Source organism: Mixophyes fleayi, chromosome 6 (assembly GCF_038048845.1).
Source record: "Mixophyes fleayi isolate aMixFle1 chromosome 6, aMixFle1.hap1, whole genome shotgun sequence".
In the NCBI taxonomy this organism is placed as follows: Eukaryota; Metazoa; Chordata; class Amphibia; order Anura; family Limnodynastidae; genus Mixophyes; species Mixophyes fleayi.
The window spans coordinates 76,028,582-76,055,869 of record NC_134407.1 but is presented as its reverse complement, the minus strand read 5'-3'; the positions used below and the strand labels follow the sequence as shown (position 1 = coordinate 76,055,869).

The 27,288-nt window shown below is 41.5% G+C and overlaps 1 protein-coding gene across 2 annotated transcripts in view; it reads right to left on the bottom strand.

Moving 5' to 3' along the window:
- Nucleotides 1–2,845: 2,845 nt before the first annotated feature.
- LOC142160299 (putative G-protein coupled receptor 142) overlaps nucleotides 2,846–27,288 on the bottom strand; it is a 67,665-nt gene continuing 43,222 nt past the window's right edge. For both annotated transcript variants that reach the window (XM_075215219.1, XM_075215220.1), the window contains one exon: nucleotides 2,846–3,866. In XM_075215219.1, coding sequence (XP_075071320.1) covers nucleotides 2,989–3,866 — 878 coding nt within the window. In that variant the 3' untranslated portion in view covers nucleotides 2,846–2,988. The remainder of the gene's footprint in view (nucleotides 3,867–27,288) is intronic.

Genomic DNA, 27,288 nt, shown 5'->3' with positions numbered 1-27,288 from the left:
GTACACATGCCAAAATAAGCCAACAGTCTCCAATGCTTGCTTTCTATTGTCCCAGTGATGGGTTCTGGCATCTCTATTACGGTGTGGGTATATTTTTTTTGTTTACAAACCCTTTCGAGTGATCACCTGCATCCTATAGTGAATAATTTCTATCCTTATTGGAGGTAAATATTTCAGGATGACAATATCCCATCCTCACACTTGAGTGGTCACTGAATAGTTTGGGGAACAAGAAAACAATGCAAACCATACGCAATGGCCGTTCCAGTCACCACCCTTCAAACCCAATTTGAAAACTTATTGATGAAATTTTGAATCAGAGTTTTCCACCACTCAACAATCTGCTTCCAGACATAACCTTGTCACTTCTCCGAGCTTCATACCATACAGGTTACTGGAGGAAGTTATCTCCGTTTTTAGTGCTACACTCACTTTATTATGTAGCTTTACCATTAGAGGTCCTCAAGCCTTGGTCACATCTAATTTGGAGGTGACTCTGTGTGGGTGCATTACTGTTGTCCCTAACTCTGTACCACTGTAGTCCATCATCCAAAGTATTAGCTGCACACGTCATCTGCAATGAACATTAGAGAACCTAAAAATAGATATCACCCTCATAATCAAACCTAGGGGCTAAGTGCTGTAAGACATTTATGAAGTGTGTAATGTGGCAGTCTTTTATTTGAAAAACTGTTAAGATGAGCCCACTCTGTGAAAATCCTGCACCTGGCCAGTGAGCATTGACTATAAAGTCTATTTTTCATATCATTTTAAATTGTCTGTACTTACATACTTTGGTTATATTCCAAAATTAGGGTAATAAAGTTACTGTGCCAGTAAACTTGTTAAAAATATGTCATATGCAAGGTGTGAGAGATTTAGAAATTAAAATAATTTTTTTAATGTTTTCTCTGATATGGCGTGTGTCCTCTATATGGATCCTCTACTATTAAGTCTGTTATCTCTGTGATCTAAAATACATTCATAGGGCTTAGGATGTCTTTCTGCTGGGGCCAGAATCTCAAGACAGTAACATGGAGGTTCTGTGTCATATTGGAAAACAATACACTACTGCACTTCACTCCCCAAATTAATGTAGTCAATGTAGGAGAGTGGGGCCTGGGTTACAGTATTTTCAGCAGAGGTGTTTGTATGTTCACCTTCTGCTCTCAGAGGGTGGCAATTGGTAGCATACGGGTTTGTTGCCCAAGTCTCCTCTTCCTCTGAAACCAGTCACATTTGCAATTGATACGTCCCCTGTTAACTACTTCATTATTCATCCATTTACACCATACTTGCCAACATTTTTTTTTCTTTTTCCGGGAGATGCCGGCTGGGACGTGGGCGTGCAGGGGGCGGGGCTGCGAAATCGCGTCATTTTGGCCCCGCCCCCGTGACGGAATGATGCAAATCGCGTCATTTTACAGTGGGGGCGGGGCTAAACGCCGCGATTCCGGGTGAATCGTGCCGTTTAAACTAAATTTTTCCCCCTTCCTATCAGGGAGATTGCCACACTCGTCCGGGAGACTCTCGCAAAATGCGGGAGTCTCCCGGACAATCCGGGAGAGTTGGCAAGTATGATTTACACATAGCAACATATATTTAGATTTGTATTATTGTTTTGCTTTTGTGCATTTCTGACATCTTCAAGTCTTAATTTGTGACCTTCTTATAAAGTGCTATTCAGTGCTGCACTCAATATATATGTGAATCATCTCGATGGTGAGTGTACATTCACAAAGTGATCCTATAGTTCAGAAATTTTTGTCCTTACCCATATCGGCACCTTTGGATAATATAAATAGTTGAGAGAAACATTCCTGGTATCCATTTAGTCATAAAAGTCCCGACAGTTCAAATTTAGTAATATACAGAAAGCTTAATTCAACTGGTCCACACATCAATGCAGGGAGATGTTTATGACAGCTTGTCCACTTTATCTAGAACTATATTACCTCAAATAAAGCCCAAAAAATTAAGGATAAATGTCCTATCCATTATCTAGTTGACCGATCACTCGAGAAAAACTTAATACATTGGAATGGTAGTCCTGGACAGCCGCCCCTCCCTTGTAGATTCTACTATGTATCCGTGTATACAGGTAAGTGTGGAATAATCATACCATTGAAGTGAATGGTAGAGTTAAACTAATTTATTCATTATCAACCATCATTTAAAATCAGGTATGTCAAATTCTGTAGAATAGGTTTGTAACAGAAAACAGGTTTAGCACAGAGTTATGGAAGTGTCTGTATGCAGTCCACAGAAGCATCCATACAAACAATGAAGTTGTTAGTCAGTGGTGATAGCCAACAATTTTCAGCTTCAGTTTTCAAAGCCTTGCTCTGGGATTTTTTCATGAAATTGGTGTCTTGAAACTTCTTGGTAAAGTAAAAGTAGTGGTTTTGTGGGTGTGAAAGAAGTTTGATGGAGAAACAAAGGAAGGAAGAAAACTATTCCACAAAAAATAATTGTGTTTTATTTTCATATGTCTGCAGCAAATATTTTCCCCCAGAGTTTTCCCACTTTATACTTCTTGCAGATCTTAAGAATTGTTCCCTGCATATTGAACCTCATCAAGCCCATATCAGACATCTCTCACTATTATCATCATCATCATCATCATTTATTTATATAGCGCCAGCAAATTCCGTAGCGCTTTACAATTGCCTCGTTAGTCTCTCTTTTAAAACTGACATCTCCCTATTTACCACTTTCAGTCTCTGCGTCCTTTACAGATGTTACCTTGGACTGTTTTCAGTATTTCAAATAACTTTAATGATCCTTCTTTCAAAAAGGAAAACACATTACTGAAGACACCTGGAACAGGTTGTTACCCATTTTTTTTATTAAATCAAACATGTTTATTTCATGCATGCTTATTTTGTTGCTTACACTTTACATGCAATCATTACAGGCCAGTGCAATACACATGCATGGTAGAAAATGAAGAACATTCTTTTCTATTTAACATGTATGCAGTTTGACTTAAATAGCGGTTGCTTGAGGAATCTCCATGGGCTTCAAAGAGTCGGAAAAGTTGTCGCTCTGGGATTTTTTCCCCTCTGCTATGTGGCCAGCTCTTTGCATTCCAAGGATTTCTCTCACCGTGTCCCGAAATCTCTGACTCACAAAACAGTAGAGAAAAAAGTTGACAGCTGTGTTGAGAAGGGCCAACATATTTCCAATATCCAAAGCCAGGTGAACCTTCCAGTCCTTGTGGATGGAGGACACATACATGTGAATGATTATGACAATAGTCCTGGGAGCCCAAAGTACAGCAAAGACAGTTGTGATGCCTATGAGGATGGCTGTGGTCTTGCCAATGCGAAGCTTGTACCTCTTTGACTCCGCTTTCCTTCTAAGCCTGACAATAATTACAGAGTTTGTAAGGAGGAAGATGGTGCAAGGAATGAAGTAAATTAAAAAGCAATGGACCCACTTGAGGACACGGTCTAATAATCCTGGTGCTCGAGGGTCCCTCCAAACATCACTCCACCAGTAGAAGGGGATTCCAGTCACAAATGATACCAGAAAGACACATATAATAACCTTCCGTGTGCGTTCTGGATAGGAAAGAGAGCGATACTGCAGGGGAAGACACAGGGCTACATATCGGTCCATAGTGAGGATGACAGTGATCCATATGGAGGCATGGTTGGAGGCGAACTCAAGGACACTTACCATGTGGATGAAGGCATTGGGCACCTTGCGATGGAGGATGGCATTCTGCAAAATAAAGCCTACAAAGATGATAAATATCTGGGTGAGGATATCAGACGTGGTGAGAGCTAGGAGGTAGCAGTATGAGGATTTCTTGGTCCTGGATGCCAACTTTGAGAGGGCCACAGCTGTTAATATATTCACTGTTGGAAAAGAAAATCTGGTCAGTCAAAGTGGAACATCTATAATTTTATTGTTATATTTAATTTCATGGGAACAGAACTGTTTAAGGATGGTGGCTAAATACAGAATTTGAGTAATCTGTAATATAGAGGAATGGAGGCTTGTATTGCTTGCATTATTATAGAGTGGGAAAATAAATAAGTTTCATAGGTCTGTGGTTAGCTTGAAGTCTCCTAAATAATGGAAACTTTTTCATTATTTAGTGCAAATTGTGGGGGTATGTCCTGTGCTACTTGATATGGTGGCAGAGCCAGTTTACCGTATTGGTCTTTCTGGGCTATAGCCCAGGGGCCACGGGCAGCCGGGGGCTCCTAACAAAGGATTTTACTAAATGCCGACAATCGGGTCTGATTGATTCAAGTTAGGAAGAAGCAACTAACAGCAAATCTGATGCTGTTAGCTGCTCTACTGTAAGTGTGGGTGCGGTGCATAGAGTGTTGCTTGGCGAAGAGGTCTCGTGAGACTATGACATAGTATAGCCTGACCTGACCTCCTCACTGACCACGCCCGCATTGATAGCAGGGCAAGACGAAAGAAGAAGAGGTGCCGCCCAGAGCCTGCAGGGAAGAGGACCAGGTAGGTTTCTATGTATGGGGGGAGCGGAGGTGATAAACCGGGGGAGGGGTGGCCTTTAAATTACCTTTCAAATTACTGGGAGCCTCCTAACCCAGGGGCCTACATTGGCTTAGTCTGGCCCTGCATGGTGGGAGAAGGTAATAATCCATTTCAAATTTAAGAAATTCGCAATGAAATGTACTGTGACTGTCTTTAAAAGTAATAAGCCAACAATAGCAAGATGGCCGAATTAAATTGGTGGATTTGACATCACAATTTTACTGTATTGTTTACAGGATCTTCACCTCACATTACTACTTTATGTTGCGGGAGCACCCTGCTCCTTCCACCATCTAAGTCTCTGTGGCTTCCCTTATCTGTGACATGCAGCATTCATACAAGAAGAATACACATACAAGACAGATGTAATTTAACACACGTATAATTGTTTATATAGTTGTATTTTACTAAATGTTTTTCTTAAATTACCATTTAGCTGGTAATTTTGAATCTGAAAGATGTCTAATAGATCTATTTTATAAAGATAGATGAACACTCACAATTTTTTCTGTGCGATATTTCCACAACATAATTAATAAATTAGGTTATTCCCACCCACTTCAAAGTGGATCATAGGGACAAATAGGAGATGAGGGATAATGAAAAAACGGTGATATGATCCTTGCAAAGGTTAATTTGAAGTTAGTTCTCTTAAATATCTCACTCAATAACAAAATCATGTATTTGCAATTTTGATACTTAAACCTATACAATATGGCAAATGGATTGTTATACTCATAGAATGTCCCTGATAAGCCTATTTTATTATTGTTATTGTGTTTTATTATTATTGCTTTGTATATATAGTACATTATGTCATTGTTCCTTGTACATATATTCAAAGCACTCATGTGTTATAATATATCCTTATACTGTACATAATTGAGATTTATTTACAGGAGTAAACCCTCCCCACTGCTAACCCTCCTTTGTCAGGCAAACTACATATAATTGTAAAATGTATACTTGTACAATCAGTTACATCAGCTACACTCCACCTGTCCACCATTGTGGCTTTAGAATGAAACATGTGGTGCAGGGATGCAATACAGAACAGCTATCCGTTCTGTTATCAGTGTCACATCTGGTGTTTTCACTAGGGAGATGTAGCTACAAGCCATTCTGGATGTTTTCTAAAGTAAATATACACAATGATAACCAAAGTCCAAGACCAGGTGCCCTTACTAAGATGGCAAACAGTTCGTGGATATTTGCCAGCACTTGGGTTGTATGTACAAAGAGTACTGCCTTATTTTTCTTTATGAGAAATTACATTTTATATGTATAATTGGCACATTTATTGTACTTTAGTGATGCATTCCTTTCTTTCAGCATTCCAATGTGAAAAGGGTGCCCCCTGTGTCTCTCTTGCCCATCGCCCCACCAGTGTTGGCTATGGGTCTAACTTTATCTGCAAAATGGTTGTGCAGTAAAACATAACATAATCTTAAGTTAAATATTACTTGCACTTGTGGCCCACTATGCCTGGAGAGGTGGATTGGGGAGTTGCAAGCTCAAGTTGCTTGCAGTCTGTTTAGGGTAGACTGCAACTACACAAGCGCCTCTTAGAAGGCACATATTTTGAAGCTTCTTTATACCTTTAAAGATATATGCTGCTACTGATGTTGATCAACATGTATCTTTAATGTAAGAATTAAATAAGTAAAAAACGTATGTCACCCTTCCTCCTAAAATGAGTAACTAATGCTATGCCTTGGACTGATTGTGCATATGCAGGGGAACAAAGAGCATTCCTTTGGCAATGCAGCAACCAGCAGCAGGCTATGCCAGCCTAGACTGGTCACACCTCTTGCAACATGGGGTCTATCATAGTGCCCAACTGTCCCGATTTTATTGGGGCAGTCCCATTTTTAGGGCTCTGTCCCTCTGTTCTGCGAGTGGGAATGTTGGGGAAGGGAGGTATGTAATGAGCAACTGAGTGCTTTACAGTGCTAAGCAGCACTCTGGGTCATTGTCATGCCCCCAGTCGTGCCATTGTCATGCCCCATCAGCCTTGTAGCTGGTGCAAATGATATGGGTGAAACCAAGCATACTTATGAGAAACCCAGGACTTGAATAGGCCGTATCTGCGTCCGAACGTACTTATAGTACATAGCCTACGTTAGTCCGCCCCTTCCCTCCCCCGTCCCGTCTCACAAGTTGTAGGAAGTCATCAGCTGGATGTTTTTTAGTCACAAATTGCAAGCAATTGCATTCATTGCTGTGAAGTCAGTTTCCAAGCATGCACAGTTATTTCACAAAAGATAATGGACATACGCAAAATGGACATATTTCTGAACATGAATCAGCCCCCAAATGTTTTAAACTTTTATTTGAAATAAACAGTCACCTATATCCTTAAATTTTCAGCTTATTAATCATCTAAATCCATATAAAAAAATTTTTATCCTGAAGTAAGCCATTAAGAAACAAATAGAAAAAAAATCCTTAATGAGCGATGTGAACTTGCTCCTACCAGAGCTGTGATGTGAATGAGTGAAGAGTGACCTTGCACATAGCCAATCAGACTGGCTTGCCCCTGGCTGTTGATGTATTGATCCTTTATTGTCAATGAATGAACTTAATTGTAGGTCAGGACAGTTAAGTTCATTCATTGTCCAGGGGCTAAACGTTTTTATTTAGTCTCCCTCCATTTCATCAAGTCGATGATGAAGACTGCAGTATCTTTACTTTAGCCGCATACACAGTATTTTGAGTTGCACATATATTTCTTTTGCAACTAAAAATACACACATTAGGTCCCAATTTTGCAGCTGTAATTTTACTTCAACTTTTGCACAATTGTAGCTTACTGTAAATGATCTACTAATGGAGAATGTGTACCTTTATTACTCTTTTTTGTTCATTCTCTAAATATTATTTATGTCAGGTAAACAAAATGACTTGCCAGCAATCAAGATCATGATCAGCCCATTTTTGCTAAATCGATGCCGCAGCTGACACTGGTTTTGCAATCCATACAGTCTTGTTCAATGACATTCTACTGAAGAATACTGAATGGATTGAGTCCTCTAGAGCACGAGCTGACTACAATTATTTCATTATCTGGATTAGGGACATATTAAAAGAACAAATAATGTAGCCTGGAACAACCACAGTTAATATGCTCAATTGATGTTATGCTTTCATAGACCTCAATATTTTTTACAGTTTTTGATAAGCAAATTATTATTATACTGAATCATATCTTATTTGAAATACAATATTCCATTATTTTCCAGTTTTTTTTTAAATCAGAATTTAGACACAGTGAAGATTAGAGTAAAAAAAAAGGTAAAACGGGAGGGAGAAGACAATCAGAAGTAATACAATTTTGACCAATAGACCATTCCCAGTTATTTAAATATATAGCAGCCAATCCTCCTAAAACTAAGGTTTTTTTTGCAAGTTGACCTTGCAAGTTAAACTGTGAGTTGGATATAGGGACTTACAGGCTTGATAGGTGTCAGAGTGGCTGGTAAGATATGTCCTAGTATTTATTTCAACAGTCTATCACAGTCTGAAAGGAAAGCATGGGTTATGACTAAAGCAGGGTCTGGATGGACAACAACTCCACAAAACTCAGATATTGTTTGAACTCTGCAAGCTACAGTGGTTGAACCTTGAATCAGAACCAAAAGACATGACCTAAGTCTACAGTTTCCCCACAAATCCTCCAACAGAAAGGTGGAGACAGAGGGCAAAATTCAATCTGCATGGGTCTAAGTGCTATCTCAGTAACAGTTTCAGTTTGGCTTCTATATGGCTAGTACATTGGGAGGAGGACCAAATCTTAATGTCTGTGCCCCATGTCCATCTCCCATGTAAGTTCTTCAGCAGTAGTAAATATTTTTATTTGCGAGGAGTTGGTTGATGGTAATAGTAATAAATGATGTTATTAAATGGTCATCCATACATTTGCCAGACTATTAGGGAGATTAGAACCCCATAACCCTAGGATTAATCTTTTACATTGTCCTTTCCTTCTGTATAAAGTGCTGAGAGGGACTTCATATTTGTCTCTGTCCATGGCATAATTCCATATATTTCTGCCATCATGCTCTTGACCTTGCTCTTGCTGGATCCTTGTTTGTTTATGAATTGAGGCATAAAGTTTTGTATTACGCCACACTGTTCTCGCTCCAGGATATGTTCTTGTAGTGTCTATTCCTTTTGACTTCATGCACCCCAACCTTTGGAGCTGGAATCTGTTGATATCGCTATTATCATCATCATCATCATTTATTTATTTATATAGTGCCTCCAATTCTGCAGCGCTGTCCTGAGAAGATGTGTTATTCAGTTCAGTCCCTGCCCCACTGGAGCTTACAGTATAAATTCCATTTCAGGATTATAAATTCTGTATTCTTCTTTAATTTCTACCCTTTCTATTGTCAGTAGATGAGTTAGCTTTGCTTGATTCTATTAATTCTTTGGCGATAGTTCCTGCATTTTATCCCAATCCAAACCTGTATGTGAAATTGCTCTTTTAGTTTTCTGACTTACATTAATTGATACAAAGTTTTTTCTCATCCAGTCTGTTAATTCATTAAACTGTTTTGGGGGTTGGTTTGAGTTTTCTTCCTTATGGATACATATAACACATAATGTTTCCATGTAATCTTTTGCTAGATTTCTATAACATACTCTACATACCCACTTATACATTTTTCCAGTTTCTTTTCCCCTCAAAGGCTCTGAAAGAATGCTAAAATGGAATCTGGTAGAAGCAGGGCCGGATTAACCATAGGGCTAACTGGGCTACAGCCCAGGGGCCTCGGGCATCCAGGTGGCCCTTGAAAGTGCTCAACAGCATTATTGATCGGTCGGGGACGGGGGCGCCCCCTGGCCCAATCAATGCTGCTGAGCACTTTCACTGCAGTCCTTCCCCGGCGCACTGTAGTCTCCTTACTGAGGAGATCTCCTCAGTAAGGAGCGTACAGCGCGCCGGGGAAGGACCGCAATGCCAGGAGAAGGAGGTAAGTGCCTTGGGGGCGTCTCAGATCACGGGGGGGAGGGGGGGCGGCTCGGATCACGAGGGGAGAGGGGGGGCAGCTCGGATCACGGGGAGGAGGGGGAGGGAGGGTGGCTTGGATCACGGGGGAGGGCCCTCATGGGGGAATGGAGGCCCCCTTAGCCCAGGGGCCTCCATTCCCTTAATCCGGCCCTGGGTAGAAGAGAAACAGCTCCAGGGAAGCCACCCTTCCCCGAAAGAAGCAACATTGGGAGCCTCCCAGATCCTTTCCAGGAACCAGGTAAGCTAAATCCTAGAGAAAATAATAAAAACCTCCCTACTCTCCCTCTGCCTAGCTGAGCTTTGAAGAGACATGAAAAACAATTAGGAAGGATAGGAGGAACTGCACTAAATATTTTTTTGGGGGTGTCACCTTTATTACTGTCTATATTTCTACTAAATAGGGGACTTAACCTATATGGAAGGGTCTATAGTTCTGACAGTGTTCTGGGCCTTGGTCTGGCTTAGGTTTAATAACAATCTACGCTTCCATCATCTCATATGGAAAATAGGACATGGACGATTGTGTGTTGATAACTTAGTATAATACACTGCAGACATATTCCCAACTGTGCTTGGATTTTTCCCTGGCAACTTTGCGGTGCAGCTTGAATGTGAGAGCAATCTTGTTGGTATCTAAGTTTTGAGGCCAGCATTTTATCTTCTTTGTCCACTAAGTAATATCTATGTTTCATATTTAGGATGGCTCTCACTAGATGAATCATAGCAAGATAATTTAATTGCTCTCTAAGCAGTAGTTTTTAGTGAGCTTTCTAGAGAAAAATGCCATGTTGTGTTTGTCTATCACCATAATTTGAGTTGTAAGAGAGGTAGGATTAGCTAAGTACTCTCTTTTGAGAGACAGCTTGAATCGCTAGTGCTCATACTACTGCTTCAAAGATCCTGAAAATCATAGCCAAGTTTGAACAATAGTTTAAACTGGGCACCAAGTCTTAGGGCTAGATGATCTATTTATCCATATAGAGGGTGAGATTTTAAAGTCACAGAAGATCTGTCTGATGTTGGGAGTGTACATAAATACAAATGTACATAATTTGGTCTTTAGCTCTCCTATTATTAAGAGACATCTCCGCTTTTCCACTGTCCTTGTGAAAAAGAATACCTACTGTGCTCCGCTTATGGGGGAATTTAAGAAAAGCCTAGTAGATAATGCCTGTGATGAAACATTGGAGTGACTTTAGCTGAGTATCTTTATCTCCTGAACTCCCACAACATTAGAACTGCACTCATGAACTTACTCCAAGACTAATGTTTTTTGTTGGGGCAATTAAGGGCCTTAGTATTAAGAGATAGTAACATGTAATCCATGAAAGAGGAAAAACTGGGTGTAGATTAACTTTGCATATTGGACTAAAGTTCTTAGGTATAATATGTCAATATGGCATTTGGTATAAATTGTTATAGAAGAGAATTGAATTTGTACTCTCCTGACTGGAGGGCGGGGACTGGGGTAGAAAAGGGTACTCAGTTACCAAAGGATAGATGTAATAAAAATGGTATACATTATTGAAGAAAACAGAAACAGATATATTTTTCCCAGCTGGATCATAGACCTTAACCCTGCGATATACAATGGATGTGATGCAAAGGCATAATTAGATATTTGTAGGCTCCATAGCAAGCTTTTGTAAGGGCCTCCATGTACCACATAATGATAATATCAAAGGCCCTCAGTTTAAGTAGTCAACTAATACAATCTATTGTCAGGTCAAGGTCTAAGTACCTGGTGAGTAACTGACAAAGTTCATGTTGCACACAATTTTCCAATTTGCTTCAATCAATCGACTCTGATAGACCTCTTATACTGATGTTCTTTCATCTGGAAAGATCTTCTAGATCTGCTATTTTGTTTTACATATTTTGAAGATTATCATCCTGCTCATTGTGTGAGGAAGCTAATAAGGAAAGTTAAACCTCTTAGTGTTCTGTCTTGCCTTATAGTTCTGCCGAGTCCATGCGGATTTCTCTCAGGGTGTCAGCCCATTCTTACCAGGTGAAGTACAATTGGGTTCATGGATTGGAGAGAGGGAAGTGTCCCTGAAGGTTTATTTAGGTCAAGGGTACTCACTCCATTTTCTGTCAGTGTCTGTCAGACTTGAGTCCTTCACTGATCCGCCACACTAGAGGTTCTGCAAGTGCATTGCTCTGGGCTTGAAAAACTGTGAAACTGGGCTGGCTCACATTTTATTGTGCTTCTGAGAAGACATTAATAAGCAGGTTTTTATAATTCAGAGAAAGGAGCAGTTTTTGGGGTAATCAGCCACAGACATTTGGTGAAGAAGAGGTGTATGCTATGGAACAAAGTTAGCATGCATCCATTCTGGTATGCGTCAGGCTCCACTCCTTAAGATAAGTAATTTTAATACTGAGTAATCAGATACAAAACAATGTATGTGCATAGGATTTACTAAACATGTAAATAGATTATATTTTCCTTTAACACTTGCTTGTAGACTGTTTAATTACCCCACTTGTCATGGCATTTAATTCATATAGCTATCTGTCTGGGCAGCATCTTGTAACTGCATTATGTGAGTAAATCTCATCAGACGGAAGCACGTTGTAACAAGACAATAAAGCCTTGTCTTGGATTAGAATGCCTTAGGCTTGTGCTGTTCTTACACTTAAGTGGATTTGTGCTTATGATCCCCAAGCTTCTGAAAATATCACGATGTCTGACAGACAGAAGATATGTGTATATGACTCAGGCCAGGATTGACCTGGACATCCAGCTGTGCCTGTTCCCTAAAGCTGAACAGGACTCATCACTTGTGTGTAATTTTTTTTAATTTAAACTATTTTTACTTGGGAAGCTCAGACTTGACAGTCTTATCGAACCAGTCAAATAGATACTGGAATAAAGACATCACATACAGAAATCATATTTCTGATGTCTCCCTCTACTTTTTCTCTTTATCCACCTGTTTGTAGCTAAAATAAGAACTCCCATCTTTGGCCATCCACTCTTACCACTTGACCTACAGGTTGGTCCATTCAAGATCTGGGCACAGACTGGAATTGCACCTGTCGGCCAACTGATTAGTCCCTCGGGTGTGTCTTCCTTTGAAATAGTCCAAGCTAAATGGGAACTACCGAACATTTCCTGACTTCGGGGCTCCCTTGCAAAGATGCAGTAAGGGATCTCACGGTATTTGAATCGATCTGTAAAGTCTCCAGCTGCCCTCTCCATCTCCTCTCCACAATCTATAAACTCCTCATCGAAAATTTGTATAACTCCTTACCCAGATTCACAAGAGCCTGGGAACAAGATCTAGATGACCGGGTCCAGGATGCAAATTGGTCAAATATCTTTGAAACTATACATGCATGTTCCACTAGTGTAGCATTTGTGGAAACACACTACAAGGTACTGTCAAGCTGGTACAAATGCCCAGCCCAATTAGCAAGAATAAACCCGGGGGTCACGGATGTTGTTTGTTGGAGATGCCATAATGCTTCAGGTACCCCCCCCCTTCATATATGGTGGGACTGTATAATGCTCCGACCCTTCTGGACCCAGGTTATAGTAATTGTAACTGGATCACTGATAAATAACTTTTGGTATAAATTTATTTTAAGGACATAGCGCAGGGTGCTTATTTATATAATTGTACTTGCACTTATTTTTGAAATTGTGTATATTGTGAGATAGGAAATCGTTATTTCTGAGACCAGGGGAAGAAATTTGTCTCTTGTTTAACCTTGCTATAGGATATGCCTACTTCTGATGTATATATCTGATTCAATGAACCTTTGTTTACAAAGCCTCTTGTGTATTGTGATGTCGGAAACTGGCTTGTTTTTGGTTTTTGTTGTTCTGTGTGAATATATATTCCGAACGGTCTGAAGAAAAGCCCCATGTTAATTAGATCTTTTAATGTGTGAAGGTCCAACATTGAAGGCAGGAACTTTTAATTAAGACTGGCTCCTGGATTCTCTGCATCTGAAAATCAAGTGTAGGACATAAGAGTGTTTCTAGAATTTCACATATAAGTGTAAATATGGCTAGCTTTCCAATGCATGTAAATCCATGTTTGTGTAAATAGAGTACATTCTGGTTCTAAAAATAGCCTGTGTCCAAATCTGTATAAATGCACTGACTTGTACACTGTCACTCACCGGACCGTGAGTGCCTCTTCCCGGACATTTAGGAACCGTGGCCGTCCTCCATCCTGAGGGTCTGCGCATGCGCAGCCCTTTCCTACCCTTCAGTGTATGTCCCTTTAACTTAATTGGCAGATCAGGCAACACTCCCTATATTAAGCACCTGTGGTCAACACCACGTTGCCTGATCTTGGAGTCTCATTCCCCATGAGTCTCTGAAGGTGTTTCCTCGTTTGTTCAGCGCTGCTGATTCCTGTGGTTTCCAAACCACTTCTACCTCTGTGGTTTCCAAACCACTTCTACTACTGTGGTTCCCATACCACTTCTACCATCAATTGTATCATCGTGACTGTGAGCTGATTCCTATCCGCTGCCTCCGTGCACTACAGTCTTCTAAGCCACTTCAACTCTATCTCATATCATTGTGACTGTTTGCTGATTCCTATCCGCTGCCTCCGTGCACTTCAGCCACTCTCCACATCTACTCACCTGTTCATCATCAAGACTGTGAGCTGATTCCTATCCGCTGCCTCCGTGCACTTCAGCCACTCTCCACATTTACTCACCTGTTCATCATCAAGACTGTGAGCTGATTCCTATCCGCTGCCTCCGTGCACTACAGCCTCCAGCCTGCAACTCGTCTGTGTTCTAACATCGTGACTGTTAGTTGATTCTTATCCGCTGCCTCTGTGCACTACAGTCTCCAGCGTACAACTCGTCTGTGTTTCCACATCGTGACTGTTAGCTGATTCCTATCCGCTGCCTCCGTGCACTACAGACTCCAGCTTGCAACTCGGCTGTGTTTCATCATCGTGACTGTTAGCTGATTCTTATCCGCTGTTCCTGTGCACTGCAGTCTTCATCTCATCTCTCCCGTGCTTCCTCGAGACTGCTGCTATTATTGCCATCCGCTACTCTCCGTGATCAACAGCTCCTGGTCTACTCTGCTCACCCGTGTTCCATCGCTATTTGCACCTGCTGGTTGCTACTGGTTACCTCCGGGGATCCGCAGAGTCCTGCTGCTGCTGCCAGCGCTAATCGTCCATCTACTGCTGATCCGCTCTCCACGCCTTCCTGTGTTCCGCTGGTCTCTACCCGTCTGTCAGCATTGGATTCTTGTCTCATCCGCTATCCTGCTGCTAGATCATCACCATTCTCCTGGGTCCTCCAAGAGTCCAGTCCGCGTTCTACCGATTCCTGTGGATTCGTGTCCCTGTTGGTTTACTTACCTGTGCGCTGCACCTACTAGACCTCTGCTTCATCTATCCAGGGACTTCTCATCCTGCCGGCCTCCTGCCGCTCAGGTATCGCTACATTGTCTGACTGCCTGCTTCTGAACCACGGTATGCATACTTCTCATTGACTGTGCTGGTGTGTTGCATACCTTGCTGGACTGAGTTTGTTCTCCTCTGGAGTTTACTATCCGCTGAGACTATTACCATCATTGACTGTACTATCTTGTGCCGGATTACTTCAAGAGACTTTCCATATTTGCAGTGCTGTTCAGTCATTCATATATACATATCTATATTGTGCATATTACTGTGGATCGTGTTAAGGTGCCGTGTTTACCCTGTGTTGCAGTCTCTCCCCGTGCACCTCCTCACATATATATTCAGTGGTACAACTTGCTAGTAGCAGACCACTGATCCCTGTTTCCAGTATCACCTGTTCCAGTATCCTCTCACATAGCAGTGGTACAACTTGCTATCGCAGACCACTGACTCCCCGGATACCTCCACTTGGATTCCATTCCTTCACCCAGACAGCGGTACAACTTGCTATCCGCAGACCGCTGACTCTCATCACTTCCTCGTTTCTGTTGGACATTCCTCCTCACTATAGCAGTGGTACAACTTGCTATCGCAGACCACTGACTACCTGCACGTGTCCTTGTCCATACAGTTCCTCGTGTACTATTACCTCCATATTACCAGTGTTGCTAGTCATAGACTTTCCTGAGCATCTCATCATCTGCTATTTACTGTTCCGTGATCACCCTGCTACCAGAGTACCCTATTACCACCTACATTGCTCTGGTAAGCCTACCACCTGGTGATCCCTGGGTAAAGACTCCTAGTGCCCGTGACATACACTGTATGTATTCTTCTGATTTCAACATCTGACCTGATCACTGGTACCTCTAACCAGTGCGAGCAAATAAACATCTTGCTTCAAGACCTGCTTGAAAACATCTTCCATATTGCTGTATTCCTGTGATCTGCAGATTAGACCCAAAATCTAATCTAATCTCTATTCTGTCTAAAGGTTTGAACCCAAGCTTTCTAGTACCACCGCTCTGCCTGCTACCTGCAGCTCTGGTCAGTGTGATAGGCCAGGGGGGATCCATCCACAGCAACCCTGATCTATAGTGAGAGGTCAGGAGTACCAGTCCGGGTGCACCAGCAACGAGGTACACTAGCAGCATTAGTTACCCAGAATGTAAGTGGTTCTGAGTGCCATAGAAGGAGCTCAGTGGTGGCAGCATAGTAAGCCCCCCCTACTGAGGCAAGAGGGCTCATTTGGGATAACGAAAGGGAACAGTGGCAAAGTAAGCCCAGCCGGTTCCCAGCAACAACAGACAGGGTGGCATAGGCGGTCCATCCTGTCACAGTGGTCTGTACTGATATCTTGTGAGACGAGGTCCCTGACAATCCTGCTTTTTGGCTACTAAATAAGACTAACTCCCCAATCTCCACCTTCAAAAAAAAAAAAAAAATCGATCTTGAAATACCTCATATCAGCCGCCAAAGCAGTGATACCGACCCACTAGATGTCCATTACCTCCCAGTCCATCAGGGAAGGCCAAAGAGACTGTGATTTTGTAGATCAATGGATGAGCTGATACTCTCCTCAGCCGATATTTTTGCAGACTACTATGCCACATGGTGTCTCTGGTTCACATATCAGGACACAGGAAAATTGATACCGCTGATAAGCTCAACCCCCCCCCCCCCCCACCTCACCAGCAGGTAGTGCTCCTTCCTAATTAAATCCTTGATCAGATAGCTCCATTCCCCCCTCCATTTTACTTTATTACACTTTCTAGCGTTGCCCAGGTGGTCACGCTCCTTCCTCTTTCCTCTTTCTTTTCTCTCTACTGCTCTTCATCAATATCTTTGAATTACATTGCAAAAAACCATATTCATTTCAGCTGTTGTACTTAAAATGCCCATGTAATCCACTGTTAACCTTGCTGCTTTAATAAACACAAATTACACACAAAAAAAGAACTCCATCCAAAAGGGAATAATAGAACTCTATAAACTAAGACAACTGTGTATCCCCAACATTGGGTTATAGTTTCTCTGTTGGCCTGATCAAGTCCCTGAATTTTCCTAGCTTAGCATAGCCTGAACAAGTTTTAAAATTAGCAGACATCAGAGTGATGAATGAAGATATCTGGAAGTTTACAGGTTCTACTAGCTAGAGTGACTAGGTATTTATAAAGAAATCTTTCCATGGCACAAGTAATTTAAAAATAATCATCCAGTCATACATTATACTCTACAATATCCCACAAACTAAACTTAGCCATGTTATACTGTACCTCCAAACTTTGCCTTTTCTTTAATCAGGAGAGGTGGTGTGACGCATTACATTGGGAGCATGGCCACGTCATGATGGAGGCTGGTCACACCCCCTGGGGGTGTGCCTAGTGCGTTTGATGTGCTTGGCTGCCCCATACTTTACTCCTCCTTCCTCCAAACACCTTCATTGCCATGCAGACCAGTACGAACAACTCCCATTCACTGTTGCTCTGCTGTGCAGAGCAGAAGTGAATAAGACATATATTTCTTGGTTGCCGGGTTTGCACTCCTCCACCTTTCTGGGAAGGGTAGTTGGATACTGCCACCGACTCCTTGGGGTTGCCTTAATGCCCCACAAGTATTAGGTGAGAATTATATTTTTGGGATGGGGGCGCAACTGGATAGGTGAAGAAGGGAGTGTGGAAGGTATGTTTCTGATTATGTTTTCCAAAATAACTTGCGTGACTCCTTCCTAATATGTTCACATATAGCTGTTAAATTGAATGTTTTAATGGAAAAGTGTGAGTGATCGAAGTGTTTTAAAACATACAATAGTATATGATGTATATTTCCATATGTTAAAAGGTTATGTTTATGTAAAACGTGATGTTTATATACTCCTTTCAATAATTCTAACATGCATTGATAGCAAACTAGTATCAAAGGTTTCTACCTGCCAGGTATAGAATCAATTATATATTCATAATTAATAAAATAAAATAAAAATACCTATACCTGTGCAGCAAATGTCAATATCTGTATTATTATTGGCAATGAATTATAACTTACTCCCTTATATATGCAGGTAGATGCATTGGTGTTTAGACCTATACATAAATATGCATACATGAATAAATGAGCATATTCGGGATATTAAAATGGGACCGGAAACTCATAATCTGTTGATTCACTTTAGGATACATGATAAGGATCTATTGGGATTGAAGTTAATGGCAATAAAATAAGTAAAAAACATTGGAGGGGAGGATATTTCAATAAGAGATTAAATCAAGAAGAATCAAGTTCAGTGAATAAGACATACCTCCAAAATTTCCGACCTGTGGGACAAAGCTGACCCGATCAGAATAGCAGGACAGAGCCCTCAAATCGGAACAGTCCCGCCTAAATCAGGACAGTTGGGAGGTATGTTATACGAGAAGTGACCCTCAATAATATGCCAGCACTGTGTCCCGAAACAAACAATATACATTACTAGCACAATAACCATATGCAAAACCCAATATGCAATAAAGACCACATTCTCTGGTTGGCTAGTGTGCCCATTTTCACTGGAGATCAGGCTTTTCTATGATTAATAAAGTAGAAAGACTTACAGACCAGACTGGAAACAAACTGACAGGACTAGGAGACACACTGGCAGGATAGATAGACATATTGACAGGACTGGTAAACAGACTGGCAGGACAGACAGACAAACTGACAGTATGGACAGACAGGACTGGGAAACAGCCACACAGACAGCATTAGGAGACACACTGCCAAGACTAGGAGACACACTGGCAGGATGGAGAGACATATGGACAAGACTAACTTGAAACATGGATAGTGATGGAAAAAGGATTTCTCTAAATGATATGTAACCTTCAATTCTGATTATGGCAGAAAAACAGCACGGTTGAGAACCAATTTTACTTAAAACTATGTTTTAAAAAAAACTGCTATTAGCAGTGAACAATTGTATTAGAATAGTCACAGGACCAGAGGCAGAACTAGCGAGTTGTGGGCCCAGGTGCAGGGAGGCAGGGAAGAGGGAACCGGGGTAGATTTATCAAACTTTCTACAAAGGAAAAGGAGCGGTGTTGCCCACAGCAACCAATAAATGATGTATAAAAAAACAAGAAATTTGCAACAGCGAATTTGTGACCAAAAAATAGCCGTTTACCGTAAATAGTAATTTCTACTGTTTTTATTAATATATAAACCAATAAAGTTAGTAATTATGCATAAAATATAACACTACAATAAACCACATGTGGAATATTTAAAACTGCATGTACTTGCTGCAATACGTAAAAAACACTCCAATTTAGGAGGGAATATAATTATCTAGACACTAAGGCCTCTTGATGGATGGAAACCATTCCATCACCAACAATCCAATCAATAGCATTTGGACTCCAAAATATAACGCAATTACTCCAAATGTACGCACATCTTTGATTGAGATTGACTGTTTTACATGGGCAACACCTCCACATTTCCTTTTTAGAAGGTATTTCTAGTCCATTAGAAATGACGTCATTTTAGTACCCAGAGGTCCCCCTGACAGCCGGCAACATTTTTTTACACTTTGCCATTTATTTTTTTTACAGTATGAATGGTGAGACCCGGGAATTACACGGGTTGCACCATTCATACTGCAGGCGAGCGGGGTCCAACCCGGGAATTACCCCTCGCAAAATCCCGGGTCTAAGTCCCGGGATTTTAGACCCGGGATTTTGTGGTTGGACTATTCATACTGCAAAAAGACCCGGGTTTTTCAGCGTGCCTCTGCAAAACCCCGGGTTTTTGGTGCAGTATGAATGGGGTATTACTTGGGGTATCCTGTTGTTGCATAATATCGTACTCGCTGTCGTCCCCCTCTTCTGCTCCAGCTATGGCGTGTAATATCCCTAATCAGGGGTCCCTTGAATACTTAGGAATTTAAACACATGTGATGTGGAGTGGCCACTAGTGGAGGTGCTGTGCAAACTTAAATAAATATTAGGAGCCAGGGCATCTCGATTCAAATAAACATAAACTTTATTTTAACTATTTTACCTTCAGTACATAATCATAAAGGTTGCAATAAAATTCTGTTCCTTTAACGCTAGCTCCTCCAGCATTTAGGCATAATGGTTACAATGTAGCAACATTCTATCACCAACTCCTCCAGCTCACGCTTGGCAGAAATAATATAAAACTGGCAGTTCACATATCCAGTGTTATTGGTGAAGTTATTATGCAGCAAGCAGTCAGTGTAGTCATGAGTTCAGGCACACAGTAGGTATGGACCAGAGGTTCTTGACTTTTCTCGTGCACTCCATCCCCTACATCAGTAACCCTCCTTTACACCTTTAAGCACGCTGCCTTCATGAGGCGACCCCCACCATGTGTTTGGGGGGTACTTCCAAGGGGAGTTTCCTACTAGTGCTGAGCAGTAGTCCCAAATAACCAGGGACATACTATCACAATTCTCCTGGTGCTGGCAACTACTTTTTAAGGAACATTTCCGGACTGCTTCAGATATTACATTCCAGACACCAGGAATTCTTCCACTGCAGGCATGCAGCCTCTTAATATTTCTCAACACTCCCCTGACTGCAGGGTTCAACTGTGCTGCAGTCCATGAAAACTTCCCACTCTTTAGGGACAAAATATCATCCCTTCGCAACTGGCATGCACTCACCCCATCCAAGGGTCTCTCGCTGCCATTCCATACCTCTCTCTCTCCAGGCACGCTCTCACAGACAACTTCACATTCAAAGGCTCCTCTCTTCCTTTTAGGACCTTTACTGGTGGGGACTCTCCCCCTTTTGTGCCCACTTGTTACTGTGTCAAAATTTGATGAACCTATTCCCGCTGGTACCTCTTTTTGGGGCACCCCTGAGGATGGGCTCTCTTCAATATGGGGCTGTCTATTCCTCCTTCATGGATGCCCTCACAGCACCTATGACGAACTCCCCTTCAATAAATTGGGGCTTTTCTTTTTATCACCTAAATGGGGTCCATACATTGTACCTTGCGTCTCCCGCCGCAGATCCCCCTTGCTGGGGACCTGGGACCATCCTCCTCCTTCTTGGGACCCGGCTCCTAAAATGGCTGCTGATCTCTTAAAGGCGGGAAGCCAGAGTACTTATAGAAAACAAAGGAAATATGCAATCGTGAGTTTGTGACCACAAAACAGCTGTGAACCATAGATAATTTTACACTATTTTTTAACACATAAAACCAATACAATTAATGGATATGCATAAAATACAATGCTGTAATAAACCACATATGGACTATTTAAAACAGCATATGGATGCTATAACATGACCAACTGCCCCAAAATGGAAAATAATATTTGTCTAGACTCTAGTGTCCATTTCATGAGGAAAAAGAAAAGTCAATCCCTGGATATCCAATCAATTAGTCACAAGCTTCAATGTAAAATATACAATTATATCAAGAATGAGCGCTGATGCTTCTACCTGAAAGCAGCCTAGAGAAACATAAATAAGGAGCCACCTGCTCCCTAGATAGATAATACAAAATAATGGAATGTAACTCACGGCGCTAGGAGGGTCGCATAAACACAATTGCCAGCATCATAAAGGATAGCTGTAACATAAAACAAATAAACATAGAACAGTAAAATCCCAACAGTGTGGTAAAGGGTCTATATATGGGTCCTGGAGACAAATCCCAATTCAGGTGTGTAGTAAATGGCCAGCTACTAGATCACCATGTGAGGGAATCCCCCTAGGACATGCGCTTACAAGTAGTATTCTTGGACCACAGCACATCAAAAACACTTCTGATAGAACCTCTGCTCACTTCCTCCACTGAGATCTCCAATGTTGAGGACATATGAACAAAGATAGAGATCATGGCATAATAACATTTATTAAATGTATAAAAGTATAAAATACACAGAGATTAGTCTGCTTCTAGGAGCGTACCACAATGAAGAGAAAACACAGCATGTCAATTGGAAATGGAATGGGTTTACCCGATGGTGTTAAACACCCCAATGGTTGCAGTTCTCCTTGGGTAGTCCTAGATAAATGTCTCCCTGTTAAAACCAACGCGTTTCGAATGCACAGATTCTTTTTCAAGGTAACGGGAAACATACTCAAATATCCTTATATACTCTTGTAGTCCGGTCATGTGGTATGTTTGAACGAATCACGCCAGCTCAATGTTCCCTTGGCAATCACATGAATATATTCTCAGCGCTTGATCTTGACGGGAGCTTTGGATGCAAGAACTTTATAGAATTAATACACATCTGCGCATGTGTGAATTCCCTGGTTTTAACAGGGAGACATTTATCTAGGACTACCCTAGGAGAACTGCAACCATTGGGGAGTTTAACTCCATTGGGTGAACCCACTCCATTTCCAATTGACATGCTGTGTTTTCTCTTCATTGTGGTACGCTCCCAGAAGCAGACTAATCTCTGTGTATTTTATACTTTTATACATTTAATAAATGTTATTATGCTATGATCTCTATCTTTGTTCATATGTCCTCAACATTGGAGATCTCAGTGGAGGAAGTGAGCAGAGGTTCTATCAGAAGTGTTTTTGATGTGCTGTGGTCCAAGAATACTACTTGTAAGCGCATGTCCAAGGGGGATTCCCTCACATGGTGATCTAGAAGCTGGCCATTTACTACACACCTGAATTGGGATTTGTCTCCAGGACCCATATATAGACCCTTTACCACACTGTTGGGATTTTACTGTTCTATGTTTATTTGTTTTATGTTACAGCTATCCTTTATGATGCTGGTAATTGTGTTTATGTGACCCTCCTAGCGCCGTGAGTTACATTCCATTATTTTGTACAAGCTTCAATGTGTAGCAATGATTTCTCCAGATGTGCACACCTCATAAATAGAAAAATAGAGCAAAGAAGCCAGCCCTGCAAGTTGTATATAATGATGGCCTCTTTAGAACTCAAAGATTGCTGGTATCTTACCAGATTCCTGGATAATGACCTGCTAGAGTATAAACCGTTTAGCAGCAAACCCACGTTGATCACTGTGGTGAACTTAGGAGGTGCGGAAAGGAACTGGCTCCCCCAGCAAGTGAGGATGGATTCTGCCTTTTCTTAGAGTCTAAGCTCTGTATGGATGGCAATGAAATGTAGAGCTGCAGCCGGATTTCAGGAAAGGCTGAAATTAGGGATCCAATACCAGCGAACTGACTTTTCTTCCAAGGAATGGTATATAGAGCACATGTCACAGTGCAGTGAGACTGACGCGTTTCATCACCAAGATGCGATTTCCTCAGTGGCAGGGTTATTTATAGACTCTGGCTGCCACCTGACTGCCCTTTACCCAGCAATGGTGCTTTTAAACCATGCTGTTGGCCACATACCCACCGATGACGCGGCCACCCACATCATCGCATGGGAATGCCTAGCCAGTGAAGTGACCTTCCTCATCAACGGCGCCCAACATCCCTAAACATCCCCCCTGGTGACTTGCCTTGCGTCACTGGGGGGCGAGGCCTAAATATGTAACGCTAAATGCATTGCAAGGTTTTGATAAATCTACCCCCAGGTATTAGTTAGATCTATGTGAGATAACCAGGTTAGTCAGAACTTCAAACAGGAAATCTGTAATAGGTAGTCCCAGGTTTCAATGGTTTTAGGTAGTACTCAAATAATCCATCAGCTATGTATATGTTATAACGAGCAATTAGGTGTACACAGTGTTATGTCTTCAAACAGTCCAATAATACTTGTATAGGTTCTACATAAATATGTCCAGGCACTGACATTACTAGTATAGCTGTAATGGTTCTCTGTGTTTACACTCTATTTCATGCTGGGCTTCGGTGCCCACCTCCACCTCAATGCATCTGCATACACAGCTGTCCAGATGGAAACACAGAAATGGCCTCTTCATTCCTATCCATAATATGCAGCATGCTTTGGACATTAATACAGCTGTCACACCGTTACACAAGCATATCTGGGTTCACCCGTTCAAATGCTTTCATGCTGCATTTATTTGAAGACTCCGTCCTATTCAAGGTGTTATAGATTGCTTGTTGAAATGCATAGCAAAGGGGCACCTGGACAGGTTAACTGGTGGTCACTGCAGACTCCAAAAGTGGTGCAGCTGGATTTTACTTCACTTTCCGCTGGGTTTTGGTTTGTGAACACTGCAGTAAGGGGGTATGTTTATCTAAACCCCCTGAGAATTTGACTGTTATCAAGTACGTGCGCCAGCAGAAGTAGACTCCAAAGGTAGGTAGTTTGTGGATCAAGCAAAAAAATAGTTAAGAACATAGCCAGGAGTCAAGATCCATAAGGGTAGTCAGATGGATCCAACTAATTAGAGTCAGGAAGGAAGTTACAGGAAGCCGACGTCATACATGAGTAATCCGATTTTATTATCCGAATTATTTTTCCAGTAGAATAATAATAAAATTCTCTAATGGGAAGAACTCAGCAGACAAGATCGACCCAAATGTTCCCCTCTTAAATGATAACTTCCAGACATCGTAGATGTGAAGAGGAAAGGAACTTTTTCTGTACATGGTGAAATACATTATTTTATTAATTGGTCATTATGAAAAAATTTCAAGTGTTCATTTTAAACTGGGCGTCAGGGTGGTCCACCCACCGGTTACCAAGATGCATGCCCTGCTCTCAGGAGACGCCTCCGCAACTAGAAATGGAACCCAGTGATACGGAAAAGTCTCCAGAGGTGCACATCGTAAAAGTATAAATATCACTTTAAAGTCCAACTTCCCACTACTTTAGTGCTACCTCTTTCAATAAAATATACTTTGCCGTTTTATCATAAACTACTGCTTCTTTAAGCCTCATTTGAGACTTAAATTAACCATCAAAGCATGGGGACATGGAGACTGTGTTTATTACATGTAGCAATTTTGTATGTGAGTCATTTGTTTTATTACATTGATTAGAATGCACCTGGACAAAGTGCAACATTGAGGCACAAAATTGGTCCTACTAAAAGTATAGGACGAGATTCAACGACCACCAGCCAAAAATGGGTGCAAAATTCAAGTCCTTTTGCAGATTGGGAATGGCTGTGCTTCCGCACACACAGGCCTTAGAAATGTACCCTCTCCACTGGTTCGTCTCATTTTGATACTTGTGCTCTGCAAAATGTAAACTCATTTCAGCCCTGCAAAATTTGCAGCACCTGTGCCCCTACTTCATACTTTTTAAGCTCTCACGCTGCCCATCTCCTCCTGTCCTCACTGCTTTTATATTCACTAAAGCCATGCAAATCGCCAGGAATCTAGAAGCACTTGTGCAAAATAAGGCGCACAGCAGATCTAAGCTGGGTTTGCACTGCGCTGCAGGTGTTTTGAACTTCATAGATGACTTTTTCTGATTCTCCATTATTTAATAGTCTGAAAATTAAAATGATTTGGATAAATATGCGGATAAACAATAAAAGTGCTCTTAACACAGATAAATAATTAAGCAGATTGTACAGTTCTTTATCTGCCTCCATTTTCAATGTTAATACCTCCACTCCCCTTATATTGATATAGTTAGTGCCCCTGTGTGAAATAATGATTACATACCGCTCTCCACTGCATACAGCATGTATTGCACCTGTATGCTCCAGATGTGTTTAAGTTGTGTGATTTGCTTGTTGCCATTTTCCTCCTAAGGAAAGGTTTCCAGGCGCTTAATTTTACATCTATAAACTTTAATCTCATTCTGTGCTCATTCATTATGATTTAAGGTTCAATTCACATTATTTCTACTCTTAAAAGGGTTAACAAGGCTGCAGCAATTGATACGTGCTTCCTGTACAAAGTGACAAATAATCTACCTCATTTATTCCAACTTTTATGCCTGTTTTCCCCTGAAATGTTTTACAATCATTTAATAACGGAATTAGGAGTAATGTGACAATTAGTGAGTATTCTCACGTAATCAGCCTTACGTTACCAGGGCAATGTAACTGAATGTAATTAATGACTAATCACACAAGGCTTTCCCACGTACACAGGAAAATTAGAGGGATCTGTGTTTTCTACTTGGGCACTGTACAGATCGGAAACCGAGGGCAGTATAGTAAAGTGATGATGGCTGAACTTAAAATCAGCCATTCACAACTGCCTTTTGTTGGATTATTTGGCATTTGTGAAAAATAAAAGTTTTTCCTCCAGCAAGGACTAAAACATTAAAGTTTACAGGGGAAAAAAATAAACAGTTTAAACCTAGGGAAAAAACAGAAAGTGTTGTGAAATGGCAAGCAGTCCTGTCTACTCTCTGGTCAGTAATACCTCATTCACACTGTCTCAAAACCATGGTTACTGCAGGGTCCCCTGCATCTAAAAATAAAATCAACATCACAAGAGGAGCCAATCAAAGCTCCTCTTGTGATGTTGCCTAGGGAGACCTGGGCAGACCCGGGTTCAGTGTGAACCTGGTCGACCTGGGAATTTCCCGGGGTGGGAGGCCCCTGTCACCCGGCAATATCCCAGGTTCATATACCTGGGTTATTGCTGGGGCGGCAATGTGAACGCCGGTGGTAATCGTTAACACGATGGCGAGAATTCCGACAGCCAGGACACCTACAAAGAAAAAACGAATTGAGTAAAAACCGATTTAAATATAAGCAGACTTACCTAAAAAACGACTGTGCGCATCACCGATGGGAGCTCTTCGGCACTACACTCTGATGTCATCGCGACTTGTACGAATGTTCATTTAAAGCGGCAATGTCCCATATAATTAACAAGTACCTTTCTTTTTATCATTAAAAAATGTACATATTAAAAACAATGGATAATGCTGCCTTGGCGATACTGGCTTGGAACGGTAAGGATTAACATACCTCTTACCAGTCTCTGCAGATATGTGCCAAATGGAAGAAAGTAATGGTCTGGTAGGGCTCTTACTCTAATAGGTGTGGAGAATGGGTATTAATTTAATGGTGAGGTTAGGTGAGTATCATTTAATAGTGGGTTGGAAATATAAATGTATTGGTGTGGCAATTCATTTCATGGGGAGGAATATTTAATAGTGGGGTCATAGTAATGACTATTAAATTAAGGTGGTGTGATGGCATTATTTCATTAATGCTAGGGTGGTTTGGGGCTTATTAATTTAGTGTGGGGCTTAGAGATTAGGGGGTAGGTGGTCTATTTATTAATTGTGAATACCAATTAGTGCAAATTGGGGGAGATAGGTGTAATCAGCGTCGGACTGGCCCAGCGGGCTACCTGTAAAACCACCAGTAGGCCCGGCTACCTTACGGCCACACACCCTTTTACCCGTTTCACGAGGACCCGCCGTCCCCGCTGCTCAATTGTGATCGCAGCTGCGATCATGTGACCCGCCCCCCCCCCCCCTGTCAGCTTATCTTCCCGCCGCCACTGAA